A 24,256-nucleotide genomic window follows, 5' to 3' on the forward strand; every position below is an offset into this window, starting at 1 on the left:
TTGCTGATTATTAAATTTTATAAATATTTGTTTATAATATATTACTAATCTATAAAACAAATTTTAATTGGATGAAAAATACTTTTGAAAGAGTAGAACTAAATAACAAGCTGTTTTATTATGAGAAGCACCCTATATCTAATACAAATAATTTTAACAAACTCGAAAACACACATCAAATAGTTTTATTATGAAATGCACCTGTATATCTAATACAAATAATTTAAACAAAAATCACTTCTCACTCAAAAACACACATCTTTTACGATTTCAAAACCCTAGGACAATGACTAAACAATAATCCACAAAATATGCGTGCAATCACAAAAATTATAAGCAACACGACAACAAGAATAGCAAGGATCTTGGCCGTCGGAGATACGTATTTCTTTACAAACTTTGCCACCTTAATCCTCCATTTGCTCTCGTAATATTTGTTTAGTTTTTCAATAATTTCATCCATATCTACCATGCTTGATGATTCAGAACTAGACTCGGTCTGTGATGATTCGCTCTTGGGAAACCCATCAAACAACTTCACAACTTCTTCATCACTCTCTAGATGATTAATGATAATGTTAGCTTTCGTGAGAATTTTGACATCATTCGTAGTTTCTATTAATCCATTCATGATGGCTGCATACTGTGATAAACATGGTGGGCTCAGCTTGGCAATGACTTCAAATGCTACTAGATTTCTCAATATTACTTGGGAGTTGGAATCTAATGTGATGGTAGGCAAGCGAAGAGAAGTTTTTTCCTTGCTAAATGTAATCCCTCGAAGGCTATATGATGGCTCAAATTTCACTCCAAGTTTCTTCAATCTCGAGGCTGAAGGGATGATAGAAAGGTCATCTTGGAGTGACGATGGTTGAACTAATGTCTTAAGTATTGTAAACAAGGATTGGATTAAGTCATTGGATTCTTTAAATACTCCTTCTATGCACATCTGCAGGAGTGACCCCAATATCTCGCAGCAAAGACACAGGAAACCTATAAAGGCATCACCGGCGTTCTCTCTGATCATTTCTATTTCTCTCTGATTCAAAATGAAGAGGTATAAAAATTGTAACAAATGGTGAGACTGCTCGAAAGTTTGAGGAAGGTTAGGAAAACGGCTGCCTCTATTAAAGAACAAGGAACGATGGGACGGTAAGCCAAATGGCGAAACCAAAACGCAAAATTTGTAAAGTTGGACAGGCAAATCATTGATGATTTCGTTTCCTACTAAAATTCCTTTGAGGACACGAAACGGAATTTGATTCTCCACCATCAAAGCATCGCAGATAATCTCATCTCGACCCATTGAACTTGCTTCGTGATTGAGGTACAATTGTTGGTGTTCAACATCAAGCTCAGGCCATGAGAGTTTACTGTTTAAATCACGCTTTACTTCCACTTCAGCAAAGATATGAAGCAAGCGAATCAAGAACAAGGCATCGATGAGCATCATCCAACTCAAACTCTCGCATCCCACTTCTAAATATTTGTCGAAACATGCTCGGATTTGGAGCTCCAATGGCTTGAGTGTGTCACTGACAAGTTGGTGAAACTCAGGAAGTTGGATTTGGTGTTTCACCTTCTTTGCTACAAGGAGCTTGTAGAGCTCCAACTTGAGCAGCTCTGGGCGAAAATGGTGATAAGGCCCCAAGGAAATGCGACGAGGAGTGAAAGCCTCTGGACTGTCGTTTCGAATACAATCTGGCACCTGAAAGATTGAAGTTGGAGTTTCAAAAGCTGTATGAAAATCATTTCGTTGGAGAAGCTCATTGATTTGCACAACCCACTGCATTTCTTCAAGATTTGTGCTTAGAATTGAATCTGATGGTGATTCCATTGCGATATATATCTCTATGAGTTATTATTTATGCCATAGTTGAATGAAAATCAACATATTTATATAAGGAAAACCAATGCATGGACTAAATCAAGTCTTTTTTTATTTTTTTATCTTTTGAGAAGATACTTCATTGAAAGAACTTTGAAACGCCATGAAGGCTACGGATTTTGCTTTTCGATCATCTTCCACTAATTGCGCAAACCAAGTTTGAAAGCTCAACAACCACAGTGCAGAAGGCAGGAGAATTTCTGCTACTTGCATTGCTTTAGCAAGATTATGAGCATTTTTACTGCTTTCATTATTACTACTACAGATATTTATTATTTCTTTTGAAGTCTTTCATTATTATTACTACTTTATATTTATTATTTCTCATCAAGTCTTTCTTTATTATTACTTTTATATATTTCTTTATTATTTAAGGCATGGTGGAATGAACACACCAACTTATTATTTATAGAAAGATGATTTTGTTTGGTGCGCCTCTTAGTGTTCCCATTGGTCCAATATTGACTAATCAATTATTTCTTTATTATTTCTACTATATATCTTTGTTATTTCTATTGAAATCTTCCTTTATGATTACTACTATATATTTATTCTTTCTAATCAAGTCTTTCTTTACTATTACTACTATACACCACAAAATTTTAGGCAATTCAACATAGAAAATTCGTGGGGAAAGGTACGTAATCCCAATACTAACAAAATTCTCAACGTTTAATTATTGCATCAGCATACCACACTTTTCTCGACGAAATAACATTCGTGGGGAGAAGTAACTTCTCTCGACATCTTTTAAAGTTTTTCTTCTGTTGAAAAATAGTTTTAATACCCAACCCTAATCCTTTTTCTTCTTCATTTCAGTGATTTTCTTTCTTCATTTCAGTTGCAAAAAATGCTGCCGCCGCAGACTTCCCACTTCACCGACGGCCTTGCACACTTCCGGCAGCCGCTACACTTCATTTCTGAAATTGATTGCTCTGCAATCTCCAATCAATCCATGTTAGTCTCCAAACCTACGTTAGGATTTTAGGCTCATAAATAAATAAAATTCCTTTATTTTCTTTTATTTCTTTTTGAATTAGAATTTAGATTTTTCCAAATCATTAACATAGGTGACTTATGTTTTCTCTTCAATTGCTTGCACAACAACCGTTTTTTTTAGGTTAACGTTCTCGTTTCTTGTTTCTAATTTTAATTAAGAAATCTGAACATTTCAGAAATAATTATGTTTCCTTGTTTCATTTTTTAGAAATATTCTCAAAATTGTATTTTAGAAACAACAAAAATAATTTTCTTGTTTCTTGTCGTCGTTCACAATTTATTCCAACATAAATAAAAATCTTGTTTTAATCTTCTTGTAACTATGGGTGTTGAAGTTCCTACCATTCTATTATTATTTTATTAAAAAAGAGAAAATTGTTACCAAACGAGCCCTTAATTCTTCATTTGTTCCAGTGAGTTTCTTTACCTAATTTTGGTGAGAACTGTGTGGCCATTTGCAAGCCCTTTTGCTCATGTTTATATTTTACCTTTGAACTCATTGTGATTTGGTTTCCATCATTTCTAATTGGACTTTGCATGAAGTTACATTTTGAATTTATGATCAGGATGATATGTGATAGGACTCTCCCAATGCCAGAATGCACTCCCTGTTTTACTCATATGAAAGAAATAAATAGTACATTTGCACAAAAAGGATAGAAAGAGAAATTAAGGAAAAGATTTGGAAAAGATATGGAAAAGATCAATCCGTTCAAATGAGATTGCAAGGATAAGGAAACTGTAGCCGCTGGCAAGATTTCAGCTGTATCCTCATTATTTTAGCCAACAGTCAAAAGAGATTTTCCTTAAATGATAGTTGCTTGTACCAAGTTTCTTGTAGGAGTCTTATTGTTGTCAATTGAATCCATTGTTAGTCTGCTGCTAATAATTCAAATGGTTGCTTTTCATTCTTCCTCAAGTTGAATGTAGTTTCACGAATGCCCAGCTTGCTCCTCAAGTCTTTGAATACGACCTTTTGAAGGGGCTTTGTGAATATATCAGCTAATTTGTGTTTAGAAGGAACATATTTGGTGGTTAGTAGCCCAAGACAAACCTTCTCTCGAACAAAGTGGTAGTCAAGTTCGATGTGCTTTGTCCGTGCATGGAACACCGGATTTTTAGACATGAGTATGGCACTCATGTTGTCACAAATTAGTTGTGGTGGCATAGGGGTTTTAACACCAATATCCTTTAGTAAGAATGTAATCCATGTTAGGTCTGCAGTTGAAGTTACCATTGCCCGATACTCAGCTTCTGAGCTTGAGTGAGCTACTGTGGGTTGTTTCTTTTGAGCTCCAATATATGCAGTTAGATCCTAAGAATATACAACAGCCTAAAGTGCTCCTTCTAGTTTCTAGACATCCGGCCCAATCTGCATCACAAAAAGCGTATAGATTTAGTGAACTATTCTTATAAAAAGATATTCTATACCTTAGAGTGCCCTTTAGGTATCTCAGGATGTGCTTGACCATCTTCAAGTGCTTGAGTCTTGGTTTTTGTAAATGTTGGCATGCTTTGTTTACGGCGAATGTGATGTTAGGTCGAGTGAAAGTCAAATATTGAAGTGACCCTACTATGCTTCTGTATTTTGTGGCATCAATCAGTTCATTATCAGTTGTGGAGGACGAGGTGGAAGTTGACATTGGTGTGCTCATTTGGGAAGCTTCAAGCATTCTTGCTTTATTTAAGATGTCCTTGGCATATCTTCCTTGTGAGAGCATAGCTCTAGTAGGGGTGTGATGAACTTCTATTCCAAACAAGTAATGTAGAGGTCCAAGATCTTTTAGTGCAAATTCTGCACCTAGTTGAGTGATGAGTTTTTCCATGTGTTGTGAGCTAGACCCTGTCAAGATAATATTATCAACATAAACAAGCATTAGAGTGACTACATTTTCTCCCTTACAGATAAATAAAGATGGGTCAGAGTGTGAGCTATTAAATCCAATATGAAGAATAAATTGAGATAATCTTTCAAACCAAGCTCTAGGTACCTGTTTCAAACCATAGAGCGATTGATTGAGTTTGCAGACATGGTGTGGCTTTTCAGGATGTTGGAAACCCGATGGCTGAGACATGTACACTTCTTCTTTAAGTAGACCGTGGAGAAAAGCATTCTTTACATCCAATTGTCTCGGGGACCAATTTGAGGTAATGGCCAAGGCAAGCACAAGTCTTATTGTTGTTGGTTTCACTACGGGGCTAAATGTTTCCTCGTAGTCTATCCCTTCTACTTGAGAGTAACACTGAGTTACAAGTCTTGCCTTAAACTGTTCTATTGTTCCATCCTCTTTCAGTTTAGTTTTGAAGATCCACTTCGGACCCTACTATGTTTGTGTTATGTGGAGGTGTAACTAAGGTCCAAGTATGATTTTCTTGGAGAGCTCGCATTTCTTCCTCCATTGCAGCCTTCCAATGAGGGATCTTTAAGGCTATTTTGTAATGTTTCGGTTCAGCCTCACTTTTGGTGTAAAAGAGTGCAAGTTGACTCGTGTCTTTTCCATTTTTGTGAACTTCCTGATGCAGCACTGGATTTAGATGCGGGTTGTAAGTGAGTTTTCTTCTTGTGATCATTGGATGATTGTTGATAGTTACAACAGCGAGCTGGTTAATGTTGGAAGTACCTGCAGGAGAGATGTTCAAGTCAATTGACAGATTATTACTTTTATTGGGTAAAGTACTTACCTCCTGTTTATGAAGTCCTTGCAAACTGTGACTTGAGCTGCTATTTGGGAGTTGACCATTTGAGAGAGGCTGGAAATTGGAGACAATAGAGTCCTCAATTTGAATTTAATATTGCCATTGTATTTCAGCTCTTTGGGTAGAGTTTTGGTGAGGATTAGAGACTTTAATTTGAGATACATTGTTTTCCTCAATTTGTTGCTTGTCTGGTGATTGCATCTCAAGACTTGAAGTATTATTTCTACCTTGGAAAGGATTTTGTGATTGATCTGCAATATTATTGTCTATCAGTAGGTTTGAGGAAGTTTCATTGTCATCCAAATGAGTATGTTTTCTAGTGTAAGTAGTTTCCTCCATTTTCTGTTGTCTGACATCTATATAGTCATCTTGAGGTGTTTGATTTGCCATGCTAGATGGGTCATGCCATTCTTCAAAATCTGTAAACTCAGAAGTAACAAGAGAGTTATCCATGCATTGTGTGTCAGTTTTGTTATTAAGGTTCAAAAGGAAAAATATTTTCATAAAAAACAGCATGCCTTGAAATATAAATTTTGTTTGTCAAAGGTCCAAACACCTATAACCTTTGAGAATGGGGCTATATCCTAGAAACACACAAGGATAAGTTCTCTTTGAGAGTTTGTTTTTGTTGTAGTTTCTAAGGTAAGGAAAACACTTGCATCCAAAGACTTTGATGCCACTATAGTCAGGTTCTCTATTAAACAATTTCAAGAAATTAAGGTTTTTAGAGGGCATTCTATTTATCAAGAACACAACAGTAAGAAAAGCATAGGGGGAACTTTAGATTGAAAGAGAAGTGTTAGCCCGGTCTCTACTATGTGCCTATGTTTTCTCTTAACAAGTCCATTTTGTTGTGGGGTGTGAGGACATGAGAATTGGTGAATGATCCCTTTTTGTTCAAATAAGCTTTTAAGACCCAGATGTAAACTCACCCCTCCATCACTTTGAAAATTTTTTATCTTCCTTTCAAATTGGTTTTCCACAAGATTTTGAAATTTAATGAAACAACAAAGAAAATCAGATTTTTTCCTTAAAACGGTAAATCCAACAAAACCTTGAGAAATCATCTACAAAGCTCACATAGTATCTAAAACCTTAGAATAGAATTAATGGGAGACGGTCCCCAAAGATCACAATCTACTTTATAAAGAGGATAACTACTTATGTGTTTATTTAACTTGAAAGGAAGTTGACAACTCTTGCCCATTTGACAGAAATCACACAAATTTCTAGTTTTGTTCCAACTAACAACTGGTAAGAGATGAGAATTATTCAAATGCTTCAGGGCCTCATCATTTAGATGACCCATACGTTTGTGCCAAATATAGAAATGTGCTTTATTAGAGCTTGTTGTTGCAGTAAAAGCTTGGAGAGCTTGCTTGTTTTCCTCAACCAATGCATAGAGGCCCTCCCTTTTATGACCCTTGCCCAAGATTTGTCCCTATTTTTTCTTAATAACGAAACCAAATTTATCAAATGTAATTAGACAGTCATTATCTAAAGTAAGTTTACTAATTGACATCAAGTTTTTCTTTATTTCAGGAACCACCAAGACATCGTTCAGTTTTAGCTTAGAGAAATCAGTTTGAACATGACAAGATCCAGTGTGAGTTATGTTTAAGCCATTTCCATCTCCTACATATAATTTTTCAGTTCCATTATAAGGTTTTGAAAGGGAGATCGTACCAGGATCATTTACTATGTGTGTCGTGGCTCCAGAATCTGCAAACAGTGTTGGATCAATGATTTCATTCATGCCTAGGGCTACTAGAGCTTTTGGAATCTCTTCATTTTGGTAGTTGTGGTCAAACCTATTCCAGCATTTTAGAGCCGTGTGGTTGAACTTACCGCATATCTAGCATTCAACCTTCTCCTTTTGATTTGATTTGTGACTGCTTGGACTAAAATTTCTATAGTCTTGTTGAGTCGTAACAGGTTGGCTCATTTGATGCGCAGTGTGATTTCGGTTTCGGTAGGCACCTCCTTCTCTAGCTACGTAGTGCGTTTCTCTTCCTCTAGACCTTGCCATTTGCCCGAGAAAGGCTTGGTTATGGTCAATGGTATGATGTTTTTCCTCCTCTTGACTCAGCAATTAATTGTTTTTCATGGTTCTTAAAAGCCAACACAAATTGGTTGTAAGAGGGATAAGGGGCTTTGAAAAGCATTGCAATTCTAAAATCCTTATACTTACCTCCTAATCCCCTCGCAAGATAGAAGACTTTGGTTGTGTCATCAAGGGGTTTCTTCATTGCTGCTAGTTTATCGCACAACCCCTTGAATTTCTTCCAATATTCTTCCATGCTCATACTCCCTTTCCTCAAGCTTTTACTTATAACTTTGGCTTTTCTACTAGGTCTTTTTTTTTTTAATTTTAATAAAAAAGAAGAGAAGAATGGGAAGATTTAGTGGTTGTAGTTTTGGAATAAAGTTAGAAGGGTGTGAATAATTACTATAAATGAAACAAACAAATCGTTACTAATTCCAACTTAGATCAATAAAGAATTGGTGTGAATAATTAGAACAAAGAAAAATTCGTCTTTTTTAATATTATTTTTCTAGTCTATTTAAAAAAAATTATATCTATATCTATATTAAAAAAGTAAGATTTTGAAAAAAATATTTTTAGACTATTATAACGTTTCTTTAATTTATAAAATTATAAAACATGTCATAAAAAATTAATGGTAAATAGTAAATTAATTAATTAAGAATAATAAATAATTAATTAGTTATCAACCCGACAATTGCCTGCAATCTAAGGGACCTTTTGGTTGAGGGTTTATTGGGTGGGAATGGGCAAGATCGAGCATGGGCAAGTAAACCTTTGACAGATTTGAAAACTTTTTCTAAAAATAGCTTATTCCCAACCTCTTTTATTCTCCTGGACGAGAGCTTTCTTTTTTTTTTTTTTTGGAAAATGAAGTACCATTCATTGTAGTATGTGAGGAACATACATACAAAAAAAGAGGCTTCAATGAAAGCACTCCAATGGAGAGAAATGATTACAATATTGTAATTACAAAAGATGGAAGATTTGGATGTCCAAGTTGAGGCAATGATATCTTCCCAAATATTTGTGAGGCTTTTGTTAGAATCCATGAGTGTTTGATTTTGTTTCTTTCCAACCAAATGTGCCATAAAAGACTACCGATTGCATTGCACCAAAGGATGTTATGCTGGTTGTTCGTAGATAAGAACAAACTCTCGAGGATAAAAGTATCTATTCGGTTCAGAAGCGCAATATCCAAGTGGAAAGTGGAGAGGAGGCGAGCCCATAAATAAGCTGTAAAAGTACAGTGAAGAAATAGGTATTCCATTCGACGTCTCCACCACAGCTGCAAATTTATGGGCTTTACCTTTTCGTAAATGGTGCAAGTTCTTTCTTTGGTGCACCATTCATCGAGATATAAATTAAGAAAAAAAGATGAATCCTTGATTGATTTACAACAGAATAACTATTCTCATTGAATACAGTGAGATTCATCTCTATTTAACTACACAAGGGTGAAGGTAACCAGAAAAAGAAAGATAATAAAACAATAGACAAAATCCTTAATTGTCCAAAATACAAAAGGTAGGAGGACAAATTAAGAATGTGTGTCCATGATTTTAATTACAAAATATATACTAATTAAATTAAAAACAGAAAGACACTGACCAATTCGAAGGGAGCCAAATCTGCGCAATTAGCCCGTTATGGGGTGAGAATTTGCTAATCGATATGAGGAATTTTAGGAAATTCCACCAAATTCCAAATTTCATTAAATTTCAATGAAGCCACAATTTTAGAGATTGTGAAATTGACACCTGCTTCAACGTGGCTTCAATGTGGCAACTTGTGGAGCTTTTCATTCTTCTTCAAACTGGAGGTAGGATGGACCAAATGCCAAGTTTGCTCCTTAGTGTTCTGAAGGTGACCGTTGCTAGTGGCTTTGTGAGGATGCCAGCCAGTTGATCATGAGAAGGAACATATCTAGTAATTAGTGAGCCATGGCTACTTTTTCTCGAACAAAGTGGTAATCAAGTTCAATATGTTTAGTTCTAGCATGAAACACTAGATTTATAGACATATGCAATGCACTCATGTTATCACAAAAGAGTTGAGGAGGTTTTAAATGAGGAATATGCATGTCTCTTAGCAAAAAAGGATATCCATGTTAACTCAGCCGTTGTGTTTGCCATTGCCCGATATTCTGCTTCAGAGCTAGATCATGACACTGTAGGTTTCTTTGATGACCAGGATATTAAATTTGATCCAAGGAACACACAGACTGTGGTGCTCCTTCTTATTGTTAGACATCCCCCCCTCCCCCAATCTGCATCACAAAATGCATATAAGTTATTCGAACTATGTTTGGAGAAGGATATACCATGTGTCATTTTTCCTTTGAGATAATAAAGTATCCTCTTGACTGCTCGCATGTGTTGAAGATGGGGTTGTTGAAGATGTTGGAAAACTTTATTAACAACTTGAACAATGTCAGGTCTAGTTAAGGTGAGATATTGACGAGAGCCAACTAAATTTTTGTATGTGGTTGGATCAACTAACTCATCATCTTTTGGAGTTTTTAAGTTTGAAGTGGACATAGGTGTTGCAATGGAAGTGGACTCGAGCATATCAGCCTTTTCCAACAATTCTTTCATGTATTTTGTTTGAGTGACGTTAATTCCTTGAGCTGTTGGCTGAACTTCAATACCTAAAAAGAACTTTAAATCCCTTAAATCCTTTAATGCAAACTTTGTACTTAGTCTCTTGATAAGATGAGTCAAGAAATTAGTATCAGTTCCTGTAAGTATGATATCATCAACATATACAAGCATGAAGGTAATGATCTCATCTATCTTAAAAATGAATAAAGATGGGTCATTTCTACTACATACAAAGCCATGAATGATGAGATATTGAGATAAGAAATCAAACCAAGCTCGAGGAGCTTATTTCAAACCGTATAAAACTTTTTTAATTTGCAAACATGGTTAGGAAGCTTAGGGTGTATATAACCTGGAGGTTGGGACATGTAAACTTCTTCTTTTAGACAGCCATGGAGAAAGACATTTTTGACATCTAGCTGTCTAAAAGACCAATTTTTAGATACAGCAAGTGCAAGTACTAACCTGATTGTAGTGTGTTTAATGACAGGGTTGAAGGTTTCATTATAGTCTATACCTGGTTGAGCAACTAATCTTGCCTTATAATGTTCCACCGATCCATCTTCCTTTAGTTTGGTTTTGAAAATCCATTTGCACCTTACAATGTTTGTGTTTGGAGGTCTTTGCGTGAGTTCCCATGTTTGGTTTTCATAAAGAGCTTTAATCTCGTCATCCATAGCTTCCTTCCAACGATGAATTTTAAGGGCACTTTTGTATCCTTTGGGCTCTATTGTTTGTTTTATAGCCATCATGTAATTAACAGTGACATTGCCTTCGATTCTCTCGCTTAGATTTTGATCACAGAGGACACTTGCTTGATTCTTCACTGCTTTGCTTCGAGTAATCATTGAGTGTGTGTTGGTTGTGGCTCCTTGTGTGTTTGCACCTAAGCATTGAGATTCACCACTTCCCTGCACTTCACTTGATAACTCATTTAGAGAATTGACACCTAATTCAATGGGCAACTCAATATAAAAGTCATCACTATTATTGGGAGCAAGTGGCAACTCAATATGAAAGTCATCACTATTATTAAGCAAGTGACAGTTTAGATTGTGCTTCTAAGATAGTTGTTGGAGACTTATCTACTAATACCTCACTATCACTTGTCAACACCCTTATAGACTCTTGATTTATGAGAGTTTGAGTGGAGGAGTAGTCAATAGGCTCTTCAATATTAGTTCTTGGATTGCTCAGATCATCGTACCTATTTCTGATGTGATTTTCAAAGGTGTATTTTGTGTTAGAGGATTGTTCCACCATTGCTCTATGATGCGGGTTTAGTGTGCTGGAGCTAGGCATGTTCCACATTTCTTCATCTGCAAACACAGTCACATCTAGGCTTTGGGAGATGTTAGTAGTTGACAGAGAGCTTTGGCAAAATGGAAATAATTGTTCATCAAACACAACATGCCTTGAGATATACACTCTATTTGTTCTAGGATCAAGACATCTATATCCTTTACGTACAGGACTATATCCAATAAACACACAAGGATAAGTTCTTTTGGAAAATTTATCTTTGGTGTAATTTCTCAAGTATGAAAAGCATCTACAGCCAAAAATCTTTAGATTATTGTAACTAGGTTTCTTTTTATATAACTTTTCAAATGGTGTGCTCATTCCTAAAACATTTGATGACATTCTATTTATCAAGAAAGTGACAGTAAGAAATGCATCTACCAATACTTCATGGGAACATTAGATTGAAAAAGTATGGTCAAACTAGTTTCTACCATTTTGTTGTGGTGTGTGAGGACATGACATTTGGTGTCTAATTCCACTTTGTTCTAAGAGAGTTTTGAGATTAAGGGACATGAATTCACCTCTTCCATCAGATTGTAACACTTTTATCTTTATTTCAAATTGATTTTCAACTAACCTTTGAAACTTAGAGAAGCAAGCATATAAATCAGATTTCTTCTTCAAGGGATATATCCAAGTGAACCTAGAGTAGTCATCCACAAAACTCACATAATATTTAAAGCCTTGACATGAAATAATAGGAGCAGGACCTCACAAATCACAATGAACTTTATTAAGAGAACATAAACTTAGTTCAACATTAGAGCTAAAAGGTAACTTGCAACTTTTACTCATTTGACAACTAGAGCAAATAAACTTTTCATTTTCCCAATTTGACACATGGATCATGTGTTGATTGCAAAGAGTTTTTAAAGCAGCTTCATTAATGTGGCCAATTCTTCTATGCCATACAGTGTAATCAACCTTATTTTGAGTAGAAATAGCAGAAAAAACAGAATGTGGAGCAACATGTTGTGATGCATCTTCTAAAGCATATAGACTCTCTCTATTAATTCCTTTGGTCATGGTTCTCCCCTGCTTGTCCTTTATAATAAATCCATCAGCAAAAAAATTATCAAGCAATCATTGTTAAAGGTTAATTTGCTTATAGATAACAAAATTTTCTTCATATTAGGAACTACAAGTACTTTTTCCAATTTTATAGGTTGATTTCCATTTATTGAAATCTTACCGGTTCCTATGTGAGTGGTTTAATACTTCACCATTTCCAACATACATTTTCTCATTTCCAATATATTTGTTAGTAGAATGAATCACACCTGGATCATTAATCACATGTGTCGTGGCTCCAGAGTCAGCGTATAAGTTTAAATCATTTTCTTCCTGTAGAGCAACAACAGCAAGGGCTTTGGGAACATCATCAGGCTGATATGTATGATCGAATCTGTTCCAACATTTCATCGCAGTATGGTTAGTTCTACCACAAATTTGACATGGACTTGACTTACTTTGATTTTTGGCTGAGGAGTTTCCAGGAGATGATCGATGGCTGAAATTATTTGCAAAATGAGTTTCTTGTGAATTTTGACTTCGACTAGGTTGGAATCCCCTTCCTCGTGAAGTAAATTATCTTCCTCTACCACGATATCCTTTTCTTTGACTGAAGAAAGCTTGATTGTGATTAGGAATTCCAACTCTTTCTCCTTCAACTTTAAGTTGGTTCATTTGATCATGGGCTTTTAGTGCAAGAATGAATTGATTGAATGTAGGGTAACGTGCCTTTGACAACATTGCTATTTTAAAATTCATGTAGTCACTTCCCAATCCTCTAGCCGAAGTGAAGACTTTTATCATATTATCAAGGAGCCTTTTCATGGCTGCTAACTTGTCACTTAAAGCCTTGAATCGTTTTATGTATTCTTCCAATGATAGACTTCCCTTCTTCAAACAGTGTAGAGATTCATTGACATGAATCTTGTTCTCCTTTGTAATAGATAATAAGATTTCTTCTAAAGAAGTCCAAACTTGGTGAGCATTCTCCTTTCCTTCAATCATAGTAAGCACTTCCTCTGAAATTATTCCTAATAATCATGAAGTTAAAAGGACATCATTGTTGAGCCAAGTGACATAGAGCGGATTGGAGACAGCTTTCCCATTACTATTGGTGATTTCTGCTTCAGGAGATTGTCTACTCTTCAAGTGATGTTCTAATCCAAGGCTTCTGACTAGTGACACCACTTGTGATTTCCAAAGCAGATAATTTGTAGAACTCAACTTCAATGACATTAAACTTGAGCACCGATGAAAGGCTTGTTGGAATTAATTTAATAATTAATTCATATGTGGGTAACAAATTAAACAACAATTATATTTGGGCTATTTAATGGGCATATGAGTGATCTTGATTATGGGCCCATGACTTCCCATTTAGTGGTGTGGCTTGTTGAGTAGAAACCAGCCCATTAATCCGAGATTGTTATAAAAAAATTTAAGTGGTGTACCAAATAAAGAAACAACTAAAATCACTTACAATTCAAGTTATTGCAAGACTTGGACTTAAGGTTTTTAGTTGTCACTCTAGACTTACTAGTCTTTCAATATGTATAATTTCTAAAATTAGTTCCCACTTAAAGTTGATGTGAATGAGATCTTAAAGTTTCTTAAGGATGTTGAGTTTTGGGGGAAGATAAAGTAAAGAATGTTGTATTTAAGATAAATTTAGTTATTTTCTCTTTATAACAATATTAGTAAAGAATAAAGATTCTCCTCATTTTAGTAAAACAAGCTCAACATCATTAAAAATGTGATTAATGTAAGTAGAAGAGATAGGAGAAATATGATTATAAAGATTAAAGTTTGATAAAAAGAGTATATTCTCTACAGTCAAACAAAGTCTTATCTCTTAAAAGAAAAAATGAATGTCATAAAGAATGTGTTGAAACAACAAACAATGAAGATATTTTACATTTTGTTATATTATTTTTAAAAGGCAATGTTAACAAATATAAGGCTCATTTAGTTGTTATGGTTTCAAATCTTAAGGCTGACATTAATTTTTTAGAGATATTTTCTATGGCTTCTCGAAAAGTTATTTCAAGTAAATGACAATATTATAACTTTTTTGAGTTTTGTCAGATGAATATAAAGATTGGTTTCTTAATTGTATAATTTATGAAATCAATAAGTTTGTATATTTTAGAAACTTTTGATCTAGTAACACAAAGTTTCAAAAGGTTTATATTCATCTGTGATCTCAATGAAGATTTTTTATCTGCAATTTCATAATTTTCATTACATATTGATATTATCATATGTAATATCGGAAGGTAATATGACTAATAATTATGAATTACAGGTTTAGTGGGAGTAAATTTATTTACCTAGTGTAATATGTCTGCGACGTAATAAAAGTCTTATTAGAGGATGAAAACTTGCATGAACATATCTGTTTGATATTGTGAAATGATATTGTAAGATCAATTTCAAGTAATATTGAGAATTCACAAGAGTTATATTGAAATGTATTGCAAGTTCTCTAGCATAAAGATTTATGCAGTAAGGAATATTGACATCACTCGGGGAGATAAGCTCAATTTCCATAGAGGTCCTTTAAATAATAAAGTTAAAAAAAAATCATGCTTAAAGTCTATATGCTTCCCTTGCAGTATTCCTATCAAGAATGAAAGGCAATTTTTGATAACTTTTAATTGGATCTAAAGAGTTATTAGGTGTTTAACAAAAAGGTTACATGCTCATAATTTTGATAAGTTGAGGTGTCATCTAGATCCACCTTTGATGCTATATTCACTAATAGGTTAAAAGATACTACTATCTCGTGGTAAAGAGTCATTTAGTCCCTTTCACCACTAAAGTTTGTGTTCATATCATTTTGTATGTGTCAACAAACTTAAGAATATGGTTATCAAATTTTGTCATTAGGTTATTTTGACAAAGATTTGTATTTTTCCATATTACAGCAACAAACAAAAGCTTTTGTATGAATATTTAAGCTTTAGTTGATAAAGAAAATTCAGAGTATTTTTGTTTAAAGAAATGCAACTCCATCATTGCGGATCCGCTCATTAAGGACTTTCACAAAAGTTTTACGAGCATAATGCCCATATAGATGTGAATTTTCTGCAGAATAAAGAAGATGATTTATTTTGTTACTCTGAATGATTTTCTCTCTAAATGTAGTTTAACATAAAGCTAGAAAGCATAAATTTGGATCTCTTTAAAGAATAAAGTTGGACCAGTTGAGAATAGACATGTTTAGATCACATTATATGTAATTCTCATGCTGCTCTTCCACGCTTGATCCATGTCATTGAGTATATTTGGTGTGGTGATCATTGAAGGTTGAGTCGCGACTATGCATGTGACAAAAGCCGCTTTGGTTCCTCATCGATATGCGAGATGGATCAAATTGTTATTAAAGGGAAGTTTATTTTAATAGCATTGAGTTGTGAACTAAATAATAAATTAATATAATTGTTAGTAAAGAAAATTGTTACCGAAGTGGGAGATTGTTGGAATTAATTTAATAATTAATTCATATGTGGGTAACAAATTAAACAACAATTATATTTGGGCTATTTAATGGGCCTATGAGTAATCTTGATTATGGGGCTCATGACTTCCCATTTAGTGGTATGACTTGTTGGGTAGAAACCAGTTCATTAATCCTAGGGATTATGGGAAACCCTAGGATTAACCTATAAATATATGGTTATGGTCCATAATACACTATGCTTCTTGAGCCTCCCGTTCTCTATCAAATAGGGAGTATTGCCCATATTTAGTCTGGGTTGCATAGTTGAAGAAGACCACAAACCACAACTTCTTGCAAATCATGGTCAATCTATCTAATGGTTTTAGGTAATTTTAATCTCTTTATAGATTTTGGTTTTCTTCCATGCTTAAATCCTTGGTCTTGATTGTTCTGTAATTTTATGGCTGTTATTTTAGAATAATCATGAATTAGTATTTGTTTAAATTTTCCAACAAGGCTTGAATTGTAAGTGTTGTTTCGTTGGCCATGATTTCTTTGTAAACTGATTCTTTTGTAAGCTATGATTATTGAAAGGATTAAAGCTAGGATTGAAAGGATTATATCTAACCAGGAGCCCTCACCCTCGTGTAAGCTCTGATACCATAAGAAAAAATGATGAATCCTTGATTTATTAACAAAAGAATAACTATTCTCATTGAATACAAGGAGGATTCATCCTCTATTTAACTCCACAAGGATGAAGATAACCAGAAAAGGAAAGATAATAAAACAATAGACAAAATCCTTAATTGTCCAAAATAAAAAAGGTAAGAGGACAAATTAAGAATGTGTCAATGATTTTAATTACAAAATATATACTAATTAAATTAATTACAAAATATATACTAATTAAATTAAAAACAGAAAGACACTGACCAACAAATCTGCGCAATTGCTACCGTTATGGGTGAGAATTTGCTGATCGATATGAGGAATTTTAGGAAATTCCACCAAATTCCAAATTTCATTAAATTTCAATGAAGCCACAATTTTAGAGATTGTGAAATTGACACGTGCTCCAACGCGCGGCAGCTTGTGGAGCTTTGAAACTCTCGACCATATATTTCTTTACTGTCCTTACACACGTTCACTTTGACATCAGCTGTTTTGTAATTTCAGCCTTATCTTCTCCTATTCAAGGCCACATCGAAGAGTTCATCACAGAAATGGTATCTTCCCCTCTATGCAATAGTTGTAATATTCCTTGGTGCAATAGTTTCGTCTTGGTCTTCTAAGTTTACTTTCTTTTGTAACTATGATATCTCATCAATCTCACTTAACTGGAGTACTTTTATTTAGCCCCTCATCTCTTTCTGTATGTATGTTTCTCACATACTTGAATGAATGGTTCTGATATCTTTTAACAAAAAAAAAATAAATTGAGAGGGAATAGATTCAAACCCCATAATGACCACGTATAGTTTGATACCTAAAATACAGGGACCAAAATAGTATTGTAACCTATTTATTTTGTTTTGTTGTAATTGTGTACTATATGCACTCTTCCGTCGTGTGTTGTATTGTTTTGGAACATTCTCTATCTATATATATATATATTTTTATTTATTTACTTACTTACTTGAGTACACCATTCTTAAGTTTAACTCATTAAACTATGGAGTAAATTTTTCACCATTATCATGTCAGTTTGAAAGGGTAATCTAGGATGAAGTGGGTGTTTGTAATTATAATTATTTTTATTTTAGTAATTTTATAATTATAATTATTTTTATTTGGTTGATTATTAAATTTTAGAAATATTTGTCTAACTAAATATATTACACTAATCTAGAAAACCACTTTTAATTAGATGATAAATACTTTTTGAAAGAGTATAACTAAATAACTGACTGTTTTATTATGAAAAGCACCCTATATCCATTACAAATAATTTTAACAAAAGCACTTCTCATCGAAAACACACATCTTTTACGGTTTCAAAATCCAAGGACCAATGACCAGACAATAATCCACAAAACGTGTGTACAATCACAAAAATTATAAGCAATATGAGAACAAGAATAGAAAGGCTTTTAGCGATCGGAGATCTGTACTTCTTTACAAACTTTGCCACCTTAATCCTCCATTTGCTGTTGTAATATTTGTTTAGTTCTTCAATAATTTCATCCATATCTACCCATGCTGGAAGATTTAGAACTAGACCCCGTCTTTGATGATTCACTCTTTGGAGCTAATTTGGTAAATCCATTAAAGAGCTCCATAACTTCTTCATCACTCTCTAAATTATTGATGATGATGTTAGCTTTCTCGAGAATCTTGACATCGTTGGAAGTTGAAATTAATCCATTCATCATGGCTGCATATTGGGAAAGAAATGGTGGATTAAACTTGGCAATGACTTCAAATGCTACTAGATTTCTTAATATTACTTGGGTGGTGGAATCTAATGTGATGGCAGGCAGCTTAATAGAACCCTTTTTCTTGCTAAATGTAATGCCTTGGAGACAATTTGTTGGCTTAAAATTCACTCCAAATTTCTTCAATTTCGAGGCCGAAGGGACCGTAGGAAAGCCATCCTCGAGCGACGATGGTTGAACCAATATTTTAAGTAATTCTAATAAAGATTGGATCAAGTCATTGGAATCTTTCAGTAATTATTCTGGGCTTATCTGCAAAAGTGACCCCAATATCTTGTAGCAAATCCATGGGAGATTCATCATTGCATCTTTACGTAATAACCGTTTCCTTATCACTTTTTCCTGGTTCAAAATTAAGATGTATAAAAAATGTAGTAAATGGTGAGAGTGCTCGAAAGTTTGAGGAATTTTAGGAAAAACGGTGTTATTAGCGATGAGATCGGGATGGAAAAATAAGCCAAATGGCGAAACCAAGACGCAAAATTTGTAAAGTTGGATAGGCAAATCATTGGTAATCTGGTTTCCTGCGGAAATTTCTTTGAGAACACAATGGGATTCGATTCTCCACCATCAAAGCGTCGCACACAATCTCATCTGGACCCACTAGACTTGCTTCGTGATTGAGGTACAACTTTTGGTGCTCAGCATCAAGCTCAGGCAATGGAAGGTCGTGGCGTTTAAGATAAAACTTTACTTCCACTTCAGCAAAGATATGAAGCAAGCGAATCAAGAACAAGCCATCGATGAGCATTATCCAGCTCAACGTCTCGCATTCCACTTCCAAATATTTGTCGAAACATGCTCGGATTTTGAGCTCCAATGGCTTCAGTTTATCACTGACAAGTTGGTGAATTCAGAAAGTTGGATCTGATCTTTCACCTACTTTACTGCATCGAGCTTGTAGGGCTCCAACTTGAGCAGCTCCGAACGAAAATGGTGATATGGTCCCAAAGTAATACGACGAGGAGTGAAAGCTTCTGGAGTTTCGTTTCGGATAGAATCCGGCACCTGAAAGATGGAGGTTGGACATTCAGAAGTTGTATGAAAGTCATCTCGTTGTAGAAGCTCTTTGATTTGCACAACCCACTCTGTTTCTTCAAGATTTGTGCTTAGAATTGAATCTGATGCCATTGCCAATGCTATCCTGATCTTCAATTGGTGATGTTTAAGCCATTATATGCATGCCTCAGTTTTATCAAAGTCTTTATTTATTAAATCCAATGCATTGACTTATCAAAGTCTTTATTTATTAAATCCAATGCATTTATTTATTGAAGTCTTTTATTTATTGTTGCACCTTTTTTTATTAGGTAATTAAATTACAAATTTTACTTCTTAACCTATGTTTTTTGGGAAGAAACTTCTTAATTAACCTATGTTAGTTGTCTGAAATATTTAAACAATTTAAAATCGCATATCAGATAAATTATATTTTTTTTCTTTTATTTGGCACCCTGCATAGCAAAGAAAAATGACAAAAACAATTAGATTGATAAATTAGAATGATACTTCTATCAGAGGTGACGTGTCATTTCATTTTGTTCATCTATACTACGTTATATTGTATTGTGTCAAGTTAGACATATATTTTTTCCAACAAAAGATGGTGTGAAAACGTACATAGATTTATAATAGTTTGAAATTAAGTGACATAATTAAAGCGTTTAAAATTTTAATAATCAAGTTTTTTTTTAAATGGAGAACTAAATTTAAATTTTAAAATTTTAACTATTTATTAATTTATTAATTGTTTTTCTTTGGGAGGGAAGAAAAAAGACGATGAGGTCTTTTTTTAATAATAATTTTACAGCAGAGCATTAGAAGACAAGACCACGTGGATCAGTTAACTGCTAATAATTTTATGCCTAAGATCCAAACAATATTTAAATCCCTTTTTATTCTCAAAACTAATATTTAAATATTTAATATTTTTATTTATGAGATTAATGTTTAACACGTGGTGGGAGAGAAGGAGAAATACTTCTTTATTACTTCACTCACACCCACTACAAAATACTCCCTGTGAAGTATAAAGACATAAACTGAAAATATTAACAAACTAACAAACTGTAGTTATAACAAAATACTGAAACTCTAAGTATATACACGTGTCTTCCCCTATAAAGCAAATCCTTTTATAATTTTATCTATTTAGAACAAATTCATAAGACAACCATAAACCAGAACATATCTAATTGAATCAGATCGGACCATTGAACTACAGCGAACCAGATAAGTTAGACCAGACCAAATGGTGAACCGGATTGACTGAACCAATCGGGTTTGACCAACCCAAACCCGCCCCAGACGAACCGGACCAACTGAAAATCACACATGCAGAGCGCCTAGGTGCTGATACGAACGCGTAACTGTAGAAAAATACATGCATCACGATCGTCTTTAAAAATAACACCAACACATGATTCAAACTAATTCAAGTCATGTTTTGACAAAGATCAATATGAAACTAAGCATGTGTTACAGAAAAGTCCAAATTTTATGAAAAAATCTGGCTCTCATACTAATGTGGGGCAAGGCTAATTGTGAGGTCCTGCCACAGACAATTCCATTTCTACTACCTTTGGTAACACCACTACATCATGTATGTTTTATCTTGAGACTTGGCATAATCGTTTGGGTATCCATCTTTTCAACGAGTAGACTTACTCAAGGACGTATTACATTTTTTTGATTCTTGTTCGAACTCTAGCTAGTTATATCCAATAATGTTATTAGTGAAATTAAACTCAATATATCACAAATACATTACTTTGGAATATATGAATAACAAATTAGGATTTGCTTCGGTGTACATTAGAAATTGCTAACTGGAAATGTATAGGTCAAGATTTAATATAGTGGTAAGTGATGAATACAAACGTTGTCCTCTATATTAAGTTCTAGCACACTTAAGTACCATAGATATAGTCGCTCAATTGAATTTAGAAAAATATGGAATTAGAATAAAAATAAATAAATCAATGCAAATAAATGATAAAGAGAAAACCCATAGGAAGAAATTCTTTGAGAATTTCAATTTATGAACCAATTAATTAATTACTAGATAAATTAACTGTTAATTCTATAGGTCAAGAACTTTCAACTCTGAACTACCTCTTTCGAACACAAATTAATTCTCTTTGCTAATTAAGAAACCAATATTCATACTCTAGTTTGAATAATAAACAAAAACTTTAATGTAATGACCTTGTATATAAAAAAAAAAAGTCTTTTAAAGACCAGTAAAGAATTTTTAAATCTCACCATTTCAAAACTTACTCAATTATGCATCCCAAATCTGATTCTAAATCACCTCTCTAGCTCGAGTATAAGATATTAAGTCAAAGATCAACAAAGCATCAAGTTACTACGTAATACTAACCGACACTTAATTTTGATGAGATTTTCACGAGACTAAATTGTTACCATTCTTAAACGCAAACACCTAATTAGTATTGTTGTTTGTGACGCTATACAGAAAGCACATGCAAAACTCTAGAGCAACTAAACCAACCACAAGATGTACGTAGAACAACCACAACAATGAGCAAAATCACAAGAATAAGAAAAATCACCTTCAATATTGGATTCACAAACCTCTTAATGAATCTCTTGGCTTTCACCTTCCAGCAGCTTTCGTAATAGAAATTGATGTCTTTAACGATTTGAATCTCAGCCATCTCCATGATTCTACCAGAGCTATAACTCATCTGCTGGTTGTGAAGTTCCAAGAGATTTCTCAGCCCATCAAACAGTTTCACCACCTCTTCTTCACTTCCCCAATGGCTTTCAATGATCTCTGCTTGCTTCAATATTTTCACATCTTTGGCTGTGGTTATCAACCCACTCATCAATGCCACATAGAAGGCAAACCAAGTAGCGTTTTTTTTGGTTGCTGCTTCAAATGCCACCAGATTTCTGAAAACTACTTCCGAGAAGACATTAATGGCCATGCTCGGCATCTCGAGACACACTTTTTTCGATTCCTGCTCGAACCTTGTTAAGAATACGAATAAATTATGCTTAGACCATTATTATAGTATGGAGTTTTGTGTTCAAATATTTGTAGGGTCATTTTATCTCTAATTCATATTTGATTGTAACTGGTTGGACTTTATGTTAATTTTCAAGTCACACAAGTGATGTCAAGTATAGGAATAACAATATATTTTAATTTGTATTGTTTTGGACCAACATGAATATAATTTAACTAGTTAAGATATTTATCTTCAAAAGATCGTGAATTCGAATTTCCACCCCATATTGTAAAAAAAAAAACACATGTATTGTTTTGGGTGTTTCTTCAATTTACTTGTCCCAATTATCCTTTTCGTTTAAAAAGTAATAAAAAAAGGAAGTTTAGATGACAAATTAAACTATAAGAAAATAAATCAAAATTTTTGTCAACTTGGTAAAAGTTTGGATGATTATACCAAAATTTGGATGATTATAAACTTTTCTATCTTGTGTGACCAAGTCATTCTCTAAATTTTGGTCAACTAACAAAGTTTAAGATAAAGTATAATTAAAAAATGTTAAAATACAATAGATCAAAATTTAAAAAACTCCTAAGTATTGTGGACTAAAACATGTATATTTTGCGATTATTAAATATATGGTAATTACCTATATATCAGTTTTAGTTTTTGGATTCAGCAGCCATTTAACAAACCTCATGCTTTCATGAAAGTCGTTGTAGCGACCATCGAACTTCACTCTGACCCTTTTAAGTTCCGAAGCTGATGGGATCAACGGCGGGCTGTCCATGTCCTCGCCCGAGGAAGAAGACGACGACCCGACTCTCCCAAGCAAACCAAACAAGCTTTGGAGTAACCCAGCAGCTTCACTCAGCTGCTGTAAGAAGCCAATTTGAAGAACTGAGCTCAAAACATTTAACAACTCCACAAGGAAAGAAGTACGAAACAGTGCCATTGCAACTGCTTGATCAACACTCAATCTTCTATCCAAGATCAAAAGATACAAAAAGTGAAGCAAATGGTGGGATTGGTCAATAATTTGGGATAAATTAGTATAGCCACTTAAACTCATGAGATCAGGCATGTCATGGGGAGGAAGTTGCTTGGGGGAGACAAAGTTACAAAATTTGAAGAACAACAGATGCAAATTGTTGCCAAAATTTTCAGGTAAAATTGTTTTAAGAACAAAAAGAGGAATCTGATTCTCGAGCTTAAGGATGTCCTTCACAAACTCATCTTGGGTCATCAAATTTCCCTCAATTAGATGACTATACAACTGTTGTTCAACAAACAAAGGAAATGGAGAAGGGAGACAAAGATCAGGCCTAGCACTTCTAAGCTCATCTTTTTCATCGGTGGAAATGACCAGCAGCTGAATCAAGAACAACCCATCTATGAGCATGATTCTTGCCAAGGCCTCGGACCCAATATCGAGAAAATGGTCGAAACAAGATCGGATTTTGATCTCCAAGTGCTTGAGTTCATCCATAATGTGGCTGAGTTCTTGGAGATGGAATGTTTCTCTTGCCTTGATTGTGTTGTGGAGCTTGAATAATTGCATCTTGTGGAGGTCATTTTTGAAGTGGTGGTACGGCCCAAGAGCTACACGGCGGGGGAAGTAAGCTTCTGGGTTGTTTTTGGTGATGGAATCAGCAATCTTAAAGATGGAAGTGGGAGTTTGTAAGGCTGTTTGAAGGTTATTTGGTTCGAGAAGTTGGCTGATTTGAACAAGCCAAAGGGTTTCATGGAGGGTTTTGGTAGGTTTGGAGTGGGGAGTCCATTGTGAATGGAGATGCTTTTTGGGAATGGTTTGTGCTTTGGAGAAGAAATGCATTTAGATTGGGATAAT

General features: G+C 34.3%; 2 protein-coding genes across 4 annotated transcripts; both read right to left on the reverse strand.

The window, feature by feature from the left end:
• Positions 1–206: 206 nt before the first annotated feature.
• LOC111023679 (putative UPF0481 protein At3g02645) lies at positions 207–1,858 on the reverse strand. Its single transcript, XM_022301153.2, has one exon. It carries the CDS (start codon positions 1,835–1,837, stop codon positions 263–265), a length of 1,575 nt encoding a protein of 524 aa, XP_022156845.2. The 5' UTR covers positions 1,838–1,858; the 3' UTR covers positions 207–262.
• Positions 1,859–18,977: 17,119 nt separating this feature from the next.
• Positions 18,978–24,256, reverse strand: LOC111023673 (putative UPF0481 protein At3g02645). 3 transcript variants are annotated; one of them, XM_022301147.2, is made up of 3 exons: positions 23,103–24,256; positions 22,006–22,426; positions 18,978–19,438 (listed from the first exon to the last, which is right to left on the reverse strand). In XM_022301147.2, exons 1-3 carry the CDS (start codon positions 24,239–24,241, stop codon positions 19,310–19,312), a joined length of 1,689 nt encoding a protein of 562 aa, XP_022156839.2. In that variant the 5' UTR covers positions 24,242–24,256; the 3' UTR covers positions 18,978–19,309. The 3 variants fall into 3 exon arrangements, with proteins under 3 accessions (XP_022156839.2, XP_022156838.1, XP_022156840.1); XM_022301146.2 differs by lacking the exon at positions 18,978–19,438 and adding an exon at positions 20,392–20,799 and having other exon boundaries at positions 22,028–22,426; XM_022301148.2 differs by lacking the exon at positions 18,978–19,438 and adding an exon at positions 20,392–20,799.

This window comes from Momordica charantia, assembly GCF_013281855.1.
Source record: "Momordica charantia cultivar OHB3-1 chromosome 11 unlocalized genomic scaffold, Mcharantia_2.0 BLBB01000011.1, whole genome shotgun sequence".
In the NCBI taxonomy this organism is placed as follows: Eukaryota; Viridiplantae; Streptophyta; class Magnoliopsida; order Cucurbitales; family Cucurbitaceae; genus Momordica; species Momordica charantia.

What these genes read in the sequence shown, in the direction of transcription:
- LOC111023679 (XM_022301153.2), bottom strand. Translation starts at nt 1,837, where the DNA reads ATGGAATCACCATCAGATTCAATTCTAAGCACAAATCTTGAAGAAATG.
- LOC111023673 (XM_022301147.2), bottom strand. Translation starts at nt 24,241, where the DNA reads ATGCATTTCTTCTCCAAAGCACAAACCATTCCCAAAAAGCATCTCCAT. An exon ending in GACTTTCATGAAAGCATGAG is followed by an intron (nt 22,427 to 23,102) that starts GTTTGTTAAATG and finishes ATTCTTAACAAG; the next exon opens with GTTCGAGCAGGAATCGAAAA. An exon ending in TTGTGAATCCAATATTGAAG is followed by an intron (nt 19,439 to 22,005) that starts GTGATTTTTCTT and finishes TCCATCTTTCAG; the next exon opens with GTGCCGGATTCTATCCGAAA.